Source organism: Cucumis sativus, chromosome 1 (assembly GCF_000004075.3).
Source record: "Cucumis sativus cultivar 9930 chromosome 1, Cucumber_9930_V3, whole genome shotgun sequence".
Lineage (NCBI taxonomy): Eukaryota > Viridiplantae > Streptophyta > Magnoliopsida > Cucurbitales > Cucurbitaceae > Cucumis > Cucumis sativus.
In genome coordinates, this window is record NC_026655.2 from 732,200 (window position 1) to 748,399 (window position 16,200).

The following is a 16,200-nucleotide window of genomic DNA, read 5'->3' on the forward strand; positions in this document are numbered from 1 at the left end:
GGGCCACAGCAACGGCCCATGCTATTAAGAGGCTCATAATTGGGCCGGATCTTGAGCGGTATAAAAGAGAGCACCGCGGGGGTTGGAAGAAAGGCTCCAAAACAAAATGGAGGAGAACGAGACAAAGTCCGGTTCCGAGGAATTGCAGGACAGTAATTGCTCGTTCGTTTGGGATGAAAATTCTCAGCTGTACTTCCATTCCAGGTTTCATTAACCGACTCTCATATATTGATTTCGTTTTGCGAATTTTTCATCGCCAAATCAACCAGCATTTCCGTAACAGTTTTTTTTAGATGGAAATTTGCTATTTCAGAAGTTCAGATGATTAAAAAACATGTTAAGATAGCTTAATGGCAGAGGTTTTGATTGAGGAATAATCTTATTGTTCTATAGCTTGACACCACAAGCAATTCGTAGTAGTTTTGTTGATTTTCTTGTTTATTAGATATCGATTTGATGTACTGATGAAAAACATCTGTCATGCATCGAACTGTTAGATGCTGAGTATGGCGGTATCTTCACACAGTTTCTTCTATCTTCTGAGAAATTTATCCTGCTGTTAGTCCATTATTTCTTCCTGTGAAAGAATTTCGCTGAATTTCGATATTTCTGCTTCAATGTTGCCATTTCAACTTCATTTTCTACTGCTAATTGTTACTTACTTGCGTTACTTCGAACAGTAGTGGATTTTATCACGATCCTGTTGTCGGTTGGTATTATAGCAGTCGAGATGGTTCTTATTACAAATTCGAAAATGGAAGCTATGTGCCTCTTCAGTTGAACGAGGTATCCTATCGTAACTTGGTTGTTTATATGCTCCTTACTTATCACTGCCTTTCATATTCTCTGCTATCTTCTTTCGTTTTGATTGATATGAATGTAAATAATTATTGTTCTTTGAACATCGTAGCAGGGTGAAGAATGTAAGACGTATCCCGATAATCCTGTTAAAGGTGAACTTCGTAGTCAAGTGTGTAGTACTGGCAGCGAGGATCACTATTCATTTGAGGCCGCTGAAACTGATACTCCTACATGCAAAGGAAGAGATTGTGACGGACTACCATCAGGTTAGTTAACAATGCATGTAATGTAAACGTTATTCTGCCAACTACACTGCAGCTGCTTTGTTTTCAATGATACTAAGTTTAGCCGTTAACAAAGAGATGCCAATTCTTTTACATTTTTGTCTGATAGACGTATAATTGATTACAGTGTCAAATGAGGTTTCATATTTCTAGTTTGTTTGGACCAGTACCGTGTATGCTTTGGATGACCGTTAAATTATGACTCTTATATTGATCCAGACATTGTTACTTATAAAATCCTTCAGGAGCCATTGCTTTGCAAATGTGATTATTTAATATCTATGTGAAGCTAGATGATTGGATCGGACTTTTTCCTTTTGTTAAATCCTAGACATATATTCCATATTTATATTACATGTGGCATTGTAGATCTCTTTATTTTGAATAGTGAAGCAGTATCACTGTTGTTGCATGTGTGCCTACTACTTGCCATGTTTAACCGATCTCAAATGGTAGATATTCCTAAGTTCTTGATACTCCACTGCCATTTTCTGCAATACCGTTGATATTGTTGCTTCCATGACTATGCTTTCTGCAACATCTCTCTAGTTGGTTGTGATGTGCATTTAAGGGCCCTCGCTAAATGGATGAAGGATAATTATAACATATACTAAGGAAGCTTTATTTGTTCTACAGCTCTTGATGACGCCAATGCTGCTTTTAGTCCTTAACTAACAAATAATTTCCCATTTATTTTTATTTTTAGCAGGAGAAATAATGGAGGTGGTTGATGTTCATGAGCACGAGAATCCTCCCACATCTTTGTGGTATACTATATTTGGATGAGATGTTAATTTAAGTTTGTAGCTGTTTTTTGGTCTCTCTTTCATATACACTTTCACCTTTTTAGGTTAGAAGATACGCTTATTGATCTTTTTTTGTCCGGTTATTCCAATTCAGAAGTCTTAGCCACTAATGACAGCATACCTCCTACGCCTTCAACAACTAATGATGCTAATAACTTTCAGTCATCAAGTGATGGTGTGTTCAAATTCTTCTCTAGAAGTTGAGACAGGAGTTTCTTGATTTATGTGAAACCAGAATGACTTTGGTTGTGGTTTAGGCTATGGCGATACTCAGATGATGGAAGGTGAATGGTTCCAAGATGAAAGCCATGCAATCATGAATTCTAGCGAAAAAGTATCAGATGGAGGTATAATAGAACTTCACTAGTTGGGAAAGTAATCTACTATTGTGAAACTAAAATGATTTTGACTGTGTTTCAGGCTGTGATGATACTCTGAAGATGGAAGGTGAATGGTTCCAAGAAGAAAATCACACTGTATTGAATCCAACAGAAAATGTATCAGGAGGTAATTTAACTCAGAATTGGCAACCTGGTCTCACGTTTGGGGTTAATTACTGTTAAAGTATGCTAGCCTTAGGAGTGTTGCATGCGCCTTTTTTCTTCCCATTGCATCTTACATTAAAATAGTTGGCAACTTTGATCACGTTTTTAATATTTCAGTCATTTACTAGTCTAAAAATCTTTTGTCAAAGATGATTTTGTTTATGATGCATTAATTATCAGTACATTTTGCAATTAAAGAATATGAACAACATTGTTGTCAGGTTTGTAGAAAGATGCATGAATGATTCGTTTTACCATCCGCATCATGCACGTGATTTAATAGTGAAATGCTAAGCTAGCTTACATTTTTAGAATTCATTTTATATTTATTGTTAGTTCGTTTTCAATGTTGATATACAGTTTATGTACGATCAATTAAAACTTTACTTGTGTTCTATTAATCAACATTTTTTTATAGAATATTAACCAACATTTTTTTATAGAATATTAACCAACATTTTTTTATAGAATATTAACCAACATTTTTTTATAGAATATTAACCAACATTTTAACATCATAGATGACATAATTTCAATTATCAAGCATTGTTCATTCTTGTTATGTTTATAATGATTAATGGACATAGATGATTAATGTGATTTTTATCAGCCTCACATAGGGAATACTATTTAATAAGTTTAGCAATCATACACTCGGGGTTAAGGACTGGATTCTGATTCTTTCTTTCATCTCTCAACTTTTATTGCTTTCACTCATGTAAATTTTTCTTTTACTTTAATTGCTACCTTCTCACATCACTCGCTGCCCTTGGGATGCTTTATTTTTTTTTTTCGGATTTTTTAAATTCTATTTTAAATTAGTTTAAGTATGAACAAGATATCTATGATTGTTAGAAATTGGACTTTAAGGTTCCTCTCCTTCCAAAATTTCTAAAAAGTTGCTTGCTGATCTCGTTCAGTGGACTTTAACATTGCCCTTCAAACTTGTTACCAATTAAACCTTTTGAAATTTTGCTACCTGATTATGTTATTGCTTCATGCTACAGCCACTTGTCTTGTCATGTATGTAATCTCTTGCAAAACATAATGGGGAGATTGAAAGGTGTTTTGTGCCTTAAATATATTATCATTGATAATCATTCATTTTATTATTGTTCTTATTATCTTCTGAAGGTGTGTCCACGGATGAGGATAACTGGATGGCCCAGTATGGTCAAGTCACTAATTATGAGGAAGCAATGCCCAAACTCTCTGTTGTGGATATCTGGGACTGGTCAACGGTCTCAGAGTCGAAAACAGGAGGAAAGAGGAAGGTTATGAAGTTGGTTGGAAGACTCGTGAAGAAGTCTGCAAAGCTTCATCCTTCTGTCTCTTCAAATGGCACTCTTTTTAAAACGGCCCCAATATCTGAAGTGCATTTAGATTTAGTTCGAGTTGCAACGGGTAAGAGAAATGTGTCTCTAATACATAGCTCGTTTCTTACCATGTTATGATGACCACCCTAAATTACTTTCAGGGAGAATCTACAAGTTACATAGTCCTAGTAAGAAACATCTGGCGGTCATGTCAACTTTTGATTCATCCAACCCTACAAAAGATTGGGGTTTTCCTGATTTATTAGATAGGCCAACTGATCTTGCTAATAGCACGGCTGCACCTACATTGTTAGATAATGTCTCCACGGCTGGAAAGGTAAACTTTATATTACCAAGCAAGTCAAATTTCTCAGAGTTTCACATGTTCTATTACAAGTCGCAAAGTTAATGAACTCTTTCTTATTGATAATGCTCGATCGTTCTACCTGATCTTCATTTATTTCAAAAATTACATTTATACAATCTCAGTGTCCAAACCAAAATCAATATAGAGACAGAGCTGCTGAGAGAAGAATCCTTCATGGTGGTTTCGGGGTTGGTCCTGGGCAGAAGAATTCAGCCATCGATCATGAAGATCTTACATCATCACCCCCTTCCGAGACCACCGTAGTTGAAGCCTTGAATATTTCATTTGGAGCCGGTAGTTATGCACAAAAGATCTTGAAAAGCATGGGCTGGAAAGAGGTCTGTCTAAACTCTATCCTTCCCTCCTTTCCGAATTTGTTTGAATCATTCTTCGTTATTTTTCTAGGCATATTTGAAGTCTAAAAGGTATTTTTGGGATTAGTTCTCAAATGAAAAAAATGATTTAAAAAAATCCTACATGTTGAAATTGATTTTCTAATAATTTTGAAATGTGTTTTTACTACTTGAGAATCATTCTATCTAAATTTAGGCTTCTACCAATAAAAGACCTTTGGACAAAATATTTAGGAAAATTTTGATATATTTTATAAATATGATCAAATTTGTCAATTTTGATTTTCTAATAATTTAGAACTTCAGAATCAAATATCAATTGTTACTCCAACGAACAATCAGTTGCAAAATACTGAATTTGTAATTTTGACAGGGAGAGGGACTTGGCAACAGCAGGAAGGGGATGGTGGAACCACTCCAAAGCTATTGGAAACGTAGGAAATGCTGGATTAGGATGGCCTCAGGGAACTAAAAAGCTCGATATCAAGTAATTACTTCTCAGCTATTTGGATCTATCTATATATCCTTTGTTTGCTAGATGGTTCATTCCTATAAATTATGACCATAACAAAAAAAAAAAAATGTAACGATAATGTATTAAAATTAAAAATTGTCCTCAATTTTGAACTGGTAAGCAGAGCCGAGTTAAAATGGAGTGCAATTTACAGGAGGAAAATAGTTGATTAGATGCAAAATTATGAAAACTAGTATGAGGTGATATGGTTTCATCATCATCATCATCATCTCAGCTTTCGGCATCGGTGGATATAATCATCTCGTCTTTGGGCTTCTCGGTGGGTGGGGAAACAGCTTTATCCTCAACTAATGGGCTCCTCGGCTGTTGTAAAGTTTCCTTCAAAGTTTCAATCTGGCGTTCCTTCTCTGCTAGTTTCTCTTGCAGGACAATAACCTGTATGTATTCCATCAATTAGTAAAAACGAAAATCATGGATGAATATTGAAACCATTATTAACAAATATGTGTGACATACCAATTCGTTTGATCTCTCAACGTCATTTGTCAGCCCTTCCATATGATTCTGCAAGGCTGCACCAAGTTGAAGTGTTATCATTTTAGCATTCGAAATTGTAAATCGCCAGATATACACTAAATTGTTTTCTACCAAAACCAAACTAAAATTAAAATCATTGAAAATGAAAAGTTTAGAAGAAAAAAAGAGAAAAGAGGTGAGTTGTTATGAGTTATTTTTTTCTAATTTTTTTTTTTACTTCTAATGCAATTTTTCTCTTTTAAAAGCTAAAATGAAAAAATAAAGGAGATAAAGCCTAAAAAGAGAAAAAAATGAATCCAGTAAACGTTTTGTTTTTGTTTTTTTTTTCTGAAATTAGATAAAAGTTTCAAAAACTAATCCGATTTTGAACGTTTTGTTTTCAAAATTTGGCAAAAAAAATTCAACTAACATACATGAGCAAGATGTATGTAAAAACAAAAACATAAAACAAGATGAGAGCAAGAGTATGTAGAAACAAAAGCAAAAAACTGGATGAATGCCGATGTTTATTATTCATAGCTTTTGAAGTTAAGCATATAAATTACAACTTCACCTCTAAATTTCTTATACTAAATACTTTTTACCAATGCTTTTAAAAAAACATACCTAGTTTTAAAAACTAAAAAAAAAATTGTATTTAAAAAATTGTATTTAATAGTAGATTTTGAAAACCATGTTGAGAGAGAACCAAAATCGATCGGTTACTCATGAAACTCCATTACAACAAACTTATTTTATGATTTTAAAATTTGACTATGTTCATTTTAAGTAGGGTGATTCCAAGAATAAATTTTAAATGCATGAAACAAAATACGATATAGCAGTCTTCATAAACTTAAAAAATAAATAATAAAATAAAAAAGATCGTATTGAGTGACAAATTAGTTTAGATATTTTGCAAAAATGTTTTTAGGATTCGTGATTTGACATATATAGCAAAAATTATCAAATATAAACTTATACGTAGGCTTTATTTTTTGTCATTTTCGCAAATAATAAAATATGTGTCGTAGAATTTTTCATTATTATAATTTGTTTTGCAATTTTTGGAAGTGTTCCTAGATAAAAAACCAAGAGATTCATGCAGCAGCACAAACGGGTGGTGAATTCAATATTTCCTGAAAAAAATGATACTTACCTTCATACTGAATTCTAAGTTCTGTATTTTGAGCTTTCTGCGAGGCCAACTTCATTCCTAACTCATGCATCTGCAGTTGAGGGTGAGTGAGTTGTGAGGGATAACAAATACAACTATGAAACCAAAACAAATGATTGATCTCACCAGACAAGAAAAAACCTTGACTGGAAAAAAAGAAAATTGTCCCAAAGATCAAGAGGGGCAATTAAAGATATAGCACACGTTCACGTAAAAATCACTAATGTGATGTTCAAAATCAACTCTAAAAAGGTTCTTAATCGCTGAAAGTTAATTTAATTCTACACTTTTAAAATTTTGAATGATTACAAACAAATTTTAAAGTGATTTTAAAAACGACAACCATTTTAGAATCACTCCTCCATGAAATTAGATGGTGAAATAGTGAAAATAGGAATGTAAGGTGACGAGTTCGGAACAAAAAAAGATGAGTGATCCAGGATAGCAATGAAGTGAACTGTTGGCTATACAATACCTTTCCTTCAGCAGCTTGATTTCCTATCTCCTCATTTTCCTCTTGCAGAGTCCTGCATTTAGCCATCAACATTTTACCCATTTTGCTAGATGGAGTAAAACTGACTGCGGCAATGTTATCTTGCAGCTCCTTCACTTTTTTGTCTTTCTCTTCAACCAAATTCTGCACGTCATCAGAATAACAACGCTCATTCAAAAAGCTTGATTACGAGATGCCAACACTCAGATTCAAGAAGTTTATGATTAATTGTATGTGCATATAATGAAAATATAATTGATGAGATGGCTAATCTTTGGGACTGTAAATCCCGAGAGACTACTTATCTATAGAGTTTTTGCTCTCTTCCGCAAACTTTGTTGGGAAGAAATACCCATGTGTTTCAAAATTCCAGAAAAGAAGTATCTTAAAATTTGGGGTTTGGAGGTTTTTGTTTCCTCCTGATTCCTCCAGATGAAGCTACCTTTCCATTTCTCTTGTATTTATAGGATATAGCTAACGTCATGATCCATGTATATATATACATGTATATTTCGGAGGGGTGGGGGTGTGGGAGGAGGTCTAAAGAGAGGAAACAAACCTCTTGTAATTTATAACCCTCTTGGGAGTTCATTGGGATAGATCCGGCGATACGCTTTGGGATTTGGTTGTAATAGTTCTTTTTTACCAGCTTTATCTTTTGTTTTTAGGTTGAAGTTCTCTCTAGTAATAGAGTAGAGGGCACGTTTTTTCAGTTTTCAATGTTTCTTGAAGAACATTCGGTTTCTTACATATGTGTGTGTGAACGAAACATGAAGAAAATGTTGAGATCATACTCAAATGATAGTCAGACATGTGGAAGATCCTCATCTTAGTTAAGATTTTAGACCACCTTGCATATAAAAGAAGGTATCAACAATAGTAATTTTGGTAGAGCATGTGAAACATACCTTCAGACGAGTAAACTCTTCATGAATTGCAGGATCTAACAATAATCTCCTTGCCTGTTGAAGTTTGTCAGAAGCAAGTTAGTAAAATTCGGAGACTAATGATTTCCAAACAAGTATGCAAAAGGTCTACGTCTGCAAACACAATGAAGCAATAATTCAAGTTCAATCAAATTATATAAATGATATGAAAATAGACATCAGCTGTCTTCATTTGAAGAGCTTTAACGACCACTCATATCCACCAGAACTTATTTTCTTAACAAAAGCATCATGTTGCAGGCATGGCTCTAAAAACTTAAAATGTTATTTACAAATCTTCAAGATAAGCGTAGAAAAGATAAACAAATCAATATTTTGATTCAAAAATGCTATAAAAGTACATGAAAAGACTATAAGTTCTGATGTACTGTTCTCAATATCCAATCTCAATAGTTTGTACTTCTACTAGTTCACACACTTCTACAAAAGTAGTGATAACTAGTTTTGTTGTTACCTGCATTGATGGTGGCTTCAGCTGTGCTTTCAAGTCCCGGACTGCAGCCTGGATATATTAGCAAATTGAAAAAGCATGATCTCACAAGTACTCAAAGACACAGTAATCAAAATTGGAATGGCAATAAAGAGTTATCAGAAGGAAATTGTGAAACAGAATGCAAGTGGTAGGCAAATAAAGATGAAGATATCTGCATTGCACAAATCACAGGTAGTAGCAGAATTGTTAGCATCTGATACCAACCCAAATCAATAATTACCGATGTAGAAGTTCTCTTCTTGATTAAACCTAGCACTCCTAGATGTCGATAAAGAAGCTTCAAAGAATCATGTTCAATTGTTGTTTACTTTTGAGGAAGTGTCACACAAAATTAAGTTCTCAAGTTTAAAATTAATCAACCCTATCACCAAAGATGATCAAGTCCTATAAGTTATAAATGATGAAAATCATGCATGACAAACAAAATATATTTCATTCTTATCATCTCACAACTCACACATATTTCATGTTAGAAGCAACACACACACACATATCAAGAAATGCAAAACTTGCCTTCAACTCTGCAATCTCCTGCTCTCGTTTTGCAAGCGTGACAATAAAAGCAGCTTCTTTCTTCTTTGCCTTTTCTAGCTGAAGAACGAAACACATTACATTTAGCATGGCAAAATATCACATTCCAAACTTGAAATCACAATCAACAAACCTGGTCTCTTAGAGACTCCTCTGATGACTTCAGTGATTGAAGATAATTGACCACGTATTTAGGTTCTACAGAGAAACGACATTTGTTTCATGGACAAGAAATTCATATTGGATGACAAAAAAAAAATCAGAGTTCAATAAGCTAACCAGGGGAAGTTCCAGAAGGAATGAAATTCTCATTTTGAAATGAAGAAATCCACTTCTGAATCTCAGACTTAGCAGTTTCAAGCTCTGTCTGAAACCAAAATCAGTCTAATAAGTAATTAAACTATGTATACGAGCATCCTTAAAAAACACTAATGTGAACTTCTTTTTATAGGAAATGCTAATATAAAGAGCGAATATCTATCCAAACTCAATGTGAGAACGGTAGTAGGCAACAGATCATAGTTATTTCAACAATAGCATGAACATATGTGAATAAGGAATATCCATGATGAGCAAATATTCAACAACTTCATTAGGTTCAAGAGAATCATATGACTACACGAGGCATCAGCTTTGACTCTAGAGCCCTCACTGAGGATTAATAAATTACAACAAAACATCTTTCTTCAGCTATGAACAAAATTTTTTACGGATGCAAGCATCTTACAAATCTTCTTTTGGAATTTACATATTCTTTAGTTTCTTTTGGATGATTACCAAGAGCCATGGTTAGTTTACAGTTTTTTTTATCATGACATAAGATTCGAGTAGGATTCTTTTTTCATTATCATTGTTGATCAATAGAAGCGTAGAATAGATGTCTCCAAGTAAGCTCATACTACTCTATCATTTTAGGGCATATGTTTCATTAAGTTTTAGAACATGGAGTAGATTATTTAAATTGGTAAAGTGCCGAATATCAAGAACTGAATGACAAAATGACAGAATTCCTAACATTAGATTCGCAAGCAACTAATACAGAGATCCAAATGATCCACGAGTGTCCAACCAAAACTAGGACATCTTTGCGAGAAAACTTAAGCAAACGAGAAGAATAGAGAGAGACAGGCAAAGAAGAATGAAGAAGTGGAAAGATAACCAAAAAACATACCCGGCATGTAGCAAGTGTATCCTCGCATGTTTCAAGACTGCACGCGAGGAAGATTCAGAATGTATAAATTTACATAAGGAACTCGAAGGCACAGTTCCTTTCAACAATGAGCAGATAAGATATTTCGTAAATGTTTATCAATCACTGCAAATGATACAGTACCTCTCACGAAGCGACAGAATCATTCTTGTCGCTACACCTGGAGCAGTTTCTTCTACTTTAGAGTTAGCCTACATTGAAGCAATTAGAGTTAATTAAACAAACTGAAGTTCGAAACAAACATTAAAGCTCAACATACAAAACTAGTAAATCAGGTGAATATAAGGTAGAATTACCTTTTTGGAGCCAAAGAAGTCGTCCTCATCGTCTTCGAGATCGCCAAAACCTCTCTTATTCCCTACATTTTTCACAAACATAGCATTAAATAAGTAAACACAGGCCAATCTCACACCAACGAATCATTTCAAATAATGCGAAATTTCACCTGACTGCCTATTGTTATGTGTTCCATTAAAATCGCCTCCAAAATCATCGTCCTGGAGAAAAAAAAAATGAAGAAATCCAAGAGAAGCTCTAAGAAACAAATCGAGTAAAAAACATACAAAGAGATGAGGAAGAGAAGGAGAAACTAACATCTTCGAGATGAGCGTGCGACGCCATGGAATACAAACCCTAGGAAACTGAGCTTCTCGTCAGGAACTGCAACCAAAAAGCGCAATTGTTCTCTGCCGGCAATGGCGAGGAAAGATAGCTGAGAACCGAGAGAACTAAATCCGAAAAGAAAGAGCGATGTTAACATTCATTCATAAACCCATATTTCATGAATCGTTCGGCTTTTCACTGTGGAGCGGCAGATTCATCCAATTCTCTTTTCCCTCCATCTCTTATTGCAAAGGCCGGGTCTTAGCCCATCAAGGCCCAACTAAGCCCAGTTTAGAAAGTTCAACAGCCCAATGAAACATTGAGGACATGAGCCGAATTAAACGGTTTTTTCCACTCTCTTAATTATCTCTCTTTCACTCGTCTCTCTCCCTTGGTCTTGTTCTTACTCTCTCTTCTTGGTCTCGTCTCTCACTTTCGGTCTCCTATCACTCTTCTCTATCTCCACAACTGCTTCACTAAGATCAACGACAACATGTCAATGTTTCGATGGTCAACGATAGATGACAGATAAAGAAAAAAGACGATTGTTTCACGATGATTAATTAGACAACCTGTTTCAATGTTTTTATGGTCAACGATAGACGAAAAAAATGAAATTTAAAAATAAGAAGAAAAGGCATACAAAAAAGTAGTGATGTATCCTTATTCACAATATCAATACATTAAGCCAAACTTTAATAAAGCTACCAATTCTAAAGGACTTTGGAATATAATGGTAATTTTTGTTATTTGTAATATTAAAGGTATGGTTTGTAGACAACTATTTTGTGTATGACATTATATGGTTATTGCAATGTTCAATGTATTCAATTCAAACTAACCTTTAACAAAGCTCTTAATTCTTAACAACTTTTGAAAATAATGGTAATTTTACACTACTAGTTATTACTTTTCCAAAGAAAGAAAAGTAGTAGAAAGTAGAGGTTTATCACTTTTTCAACTCTCCAATTTTAGTAGTTCTTGCATTTTTAATCTAAATCACTTCTTATTGAATACGACTAATTAATAACAACAATAACGTATCCACAAAAAAAAAAAAAAATACCTGAATATGTTTTCTACAAAATGTAAAAGGAACATAATAAAACAACTATAAAGACTAAATTTACAATAAACTAAATCAATTTTAAAGTATACCTAAAAAATAATTTTATGAAAATTAACTTTTGAATGGAATAATTAGAAAAGATAAAATTAATACTTTGTTGGAAAATTGGATACCACCAAATAACAAAAAGTTTCTTCACTTTAATGAATTCCCAAAGCAATTCTTTCACCTTTTTAATTATAAATATTTTAATCCCAAACATTATTTCATTATATTCAATGGAAAAAAGAAATAATAATAACAACACATAGTTAGTGTATTGATTCGATTTAATTTAATGTCGGCAAGGAGGGAGTATGTTAAGTTTAAGAATAACACCATTTATTCATTTTTCTATTTTATATATTAATTAAAACCTTTTTCTTTTCTTTTCTTTTTATTTTTGTAATTTTAAATTAAAACCACTTTTTGTTTTGATATGTTCATACGTAAACACAAACAACTTTTAATCTAATCTAAAATCTAAGAACGTAGATATCTAAGAAAGATTAAAATAGTGTAATTAAAAGTCTACATATTTTATAAAAATAAAATAATAATAAGAATGATGATAATAATGGATTATTAATAATAATAATAATTGATATCCGCATAGACTATGATATTATTAATAATAATCTACACGTTAGATGAGTCATGAAAGGCATACATTGGCTTTTGCTTTGTCCCCATTCGGGCCCGTGATTGGCTCGGGTCCTACGTGTGGGCCTACGTGGTTTCCCACGATTGGCAAGTAGCACGTGTGGGCTAAAAGCACTCAACTCAGTCAATTTAATTATCATTATTATTGTTCTTTAATTTTTATTTTCAAACTATATCATTATCTCTTAGGGAAAATATAAACTTTTTTTCAAAAATCTTGTGGATAACAAGTGAAAAAAAGGGTGGTATCAATATATATTTTTTCATTTATTTATTTACTATAACGGCTTGAATTTAGGAGAGATATATGAAAGATTTGATATCACATATGAATGAAAGTGATTTTAAGGACATGAAATAAGGTTAAGAAAGGGTTAAAAGAATTAAAAGTTAATAACTATACCAACAATGTACATGCACTTTTCTTTTTAGTGGCTCAATTAATATAAACTTTAAAGTTGAGAGTGCGCTTATCTTGAAATAATTATATGTTGGATGACATCTTGGAAATTTTTATAGAATGCATGTGAGCAAGGATAAAGCATGCCGAAAGAGGACTTGTGTTGGTTTATGGGGACGTCTTTCACTCAATAAGCCTTTAAGACAAGTAAAAATGATGTTGTTAGGTCGTCGCAGAGAATGCAGGAGAATGTTGTCGTCCTGGAGTATTACGTATACAGGTTAACATGTTATCGGTTCACCATGTTTTGGTTTTATTTTTCTTTTTGTTTACTCTTATTTGAAGATTTAGGAAGAAGTTCAATTTCTAATTTTTCTCGTCGGAGTTGTGATAGTAACTAATAATATGTCTTTTAAGAAGGCATCTTTTAATTTCGAAGTTTATTTTCTTTAAAAACTTGAATTTTCTTTTAATCACGCTAAATTTACAGTTACAATTCTTAACTTTTTAATAATTTTTTTTTTGTCATAACATATATTTTGATTCATATACTACGAAGTTCTGTTCAATTTTGGTTTATATAATTTTAAACATCTAATATTCAAGATAGGTATTATTCGATATGCATTCAAATATTTTTTTTTAAAATATCGATTTCTAATTAACTCGTTTTTATAATACGTGTTACCTGGGTTAGATTAGTCGTCTTTTTTGAGAATTCATCAAATAATGTGTGAAAGGAAGAGAGGAGTTGGTGTGTGTGAGAAGAAAGATATATATGAAGAAGATGATTAAGTCTTAAAAAGTGTTTAGAAATTTTGTCAAACGTCAAAGGGAAGAAGAGAAGACAAGGCAGAGAGAATGGTGGGATTGGTTGTTGTCTACATGTCTCTCGTATTTCACCATTTCCCTCTCAATTACTACAAATTACACATCATTACCTAAATAATTACTTTATATATATCAAAACATTAACGATCCATCTTAACTAACAGTAACACTCTTACGTCGTGTGATCTATTACATATAGATTATGACATTTTGTCATATTTGTAAAAGAAAAAAACTAAACTCTGTAATTAAACATCACTTCCATATCCAAATTTTGTTTCTTTTGTTATTTACTTTTTTTTCAATGTTTAAAGAACGAAAACTAAATTTGAAAAGAAAGAAAGTTTAAAAAATTTTATTTTTAAAGTTTGGTTAAGAATTCGACTATTTTACTTAAAAAATATTTTAGTCATGTGGTAAGAAAATAAAGATAAACAAAATTTCTTTTCAAAAAGTGAATATATTGTAGGAGTATTTTCGAAATAGAAAAATCGACAAACTATTTACATTCTATAGAACAAAACCACTAAAAGACAAAATTAATTATACTTGATTTGTCAAATATTCTATATTTTTTTAATATAGTATATGTGTATAAAATATGTTAAAATTAGTTGATAGAACCATCAAACTAAGAAGGAGATTTGCATATTCATAAGACACTCATAAGCTTTAGAATTATCGTTAGGAGAGTTATGATTAGGGGCATCCACATTTAGTATAACTTATAATTAACTCTACAAGACAAAGTTAAAAAGGTTAGAGGAAGAAGGAAACTAAGTAGTGTTTAGGAAATGATGTTATGAACTGCTTTCACCTTTTTCTTTTCTTTTTTGGGTGGTCATAAATGTTGTTTCCATTGACTTAAGAAAAGTCATTTTTACAAAGAGAGAAAAAAAAAATCACCTATGAGCTATGACTACGATAGTTGTAATTACTAGAATTGTCGAAAACCAATATAATCAGTTTATATTAAGAAAAACTAACGACGATGTTTAGCAGGTTGTTTTTTTGAAACATTTTAATTAAACCGACTATCAACTGTATTTTTAATAAAATTGACCATCAGGTGTCAGTTTGATCAACTTCGATCGTTCGGATCAGTTTTTCGAATGTCGATGCTCACCCCTAACTTCATGGATGATTTTTGTAATTTGTTGAAAAGAAAAACTACAAGAAAGAAATAGAATTGTTTTTTTTTTCTATGTGTTTGTTTGAGAGTGGCTAATTGGGTTTGAGAGATATTATGTATATAATCAAGTAATAATGTGTGTTATTATGGTGCATAATTAAGTGGAAGTACTTAATTAAGTGAATGCAATTGGACCTTTCTCTTTTGTTCCCACCATTTGAAGCCATCATTTATTGTTGGATTGGATGCCATTAAAACTCCAAAAGAAAAATCAATCATCTGATGAATATAACTTTAAAATGTTTGAATTGTTAACTTCCATTAATTAATTTGTGGTTAATTAATTATAACTTTGGAGAATTATAACTGTCATCACCAACTGACATTAACTCTTAAGAAACAATGTCAAACATTTATTATAATTTATTTATTAATTGTAGGACCAAAATCCCTATTTAATTACTTTCAAGTTAGAATGATTATTACAATCAAAAATGTTAACTAAAAACTAAAATGGTGTAATTTAATTTTCCCATTCTTTTTCTTTTCTTTTGTAAGATTTTCAATCACAGATATTTAGAATTAGAATTGAATGATGGAAAGTATTTATAAAATATAACCAAAATTTTAGATTATAACCATTTATATAAGTGATGGAAATTTTGTTATGTTTGATAAATATTTTAAATTGTATTATTATCTATATTGTTTTTTTTATTTATTAAATTTTTTAACCATTCATTTGTAACAATGGTGGACATATTTTTCTATACAATTTTTTAAACAAGTTTTAAATTTTTTTTAAAAAAGTAAGTTTCGAAAAAGTAGTTTCTAAGAGGAATATTTTTAAGGGAGTATTTTTTAAAATAGCAAAATAAATTAAAATATTTACGCAAAATTTTAAATTATATCGATCAAATCTGAAAATTTTGGTATGTGGTAAATATTTTGTTAAATTTGCTATTTTTGATCATTTTCTATCTTTAAATTTAGCAAAACATTAAAATTATTTACAATATAGCAAAATTCATCAAACTCCCTAAAAGTTCATTAATTTTTTTTTGCTATAACAATTTTTCTTTCTTCTTTTCTCATTTAACTATATTCTTTTATCTCTTCGAAGTTCAATTTTCTTGACGTGAAGAACAT

At 31.9% G+C, this 16,200-nt stretch overlaps 2 protein-coding genes across 2 annotated transcripts; one reads left to right on the forward strand and one right to left on the reverse strand.

Annotated features, from left to right (window-relative positions):
- Nucleotides 1-89: 89 nt before the first annotated feature.
- LOC101205178 lies at nt 90-5,483 on the forward strand. Its single transcript, XM_031889628.1, is given in 12 exon segments — nt 90-204; nt 681-786; nt 914-1,067; nt 1,795-1,852; nt 1,936-2,066; nt 2,149-2,238; nt 2,312-2,398; nt 3,571-3,840; nt 3,914-4,089; nt 4,242-4,457; nt 4,846-4,893; nt 4,895-5,483. Coding segments are annotated over 12 exon segments (1,503 nt in total). The 5' UTR covers nt 90-106; the 3' UTR covers nt 4,964-5,483.
- Nucleotides 5,051-11,105, reverse strand: LOC101204933 (FKBP12-interacting protein of 37 kDa). The gene is made up of 14 exons (XM_004138048.3): nt 10,909-11,105; nt 10,760-10,811; nt 10,611-10,672; nt 10,438-10,505; nt 10,276-10,312; nt 9,384-9,471; nt 9,238-9,302; nt 9,087-9,164; nt 8,535-8,582; nt 8,042-8,095; nt 7,116-7,277; nt 6,623-6,692; nt 5,464-5,519; nt 5,051-5,382 (listed from the first exon to the last, which is right to left on the reverse strand). The coding sequence occupies exons 1-14, from the start codon at nt 10,933-10,935 to the stop codon at nt 5,218-5,220; spliced, it is 1,032 nt and encodes a 343-aa protein (XP_004138096.1). The 5' UTR covers nt 10,936-11,105; the 3' UTR covers nt 5,051-5,217.
- Nucleotides 11,106-16,200: the final 5,095 nt, after the last annotated feature.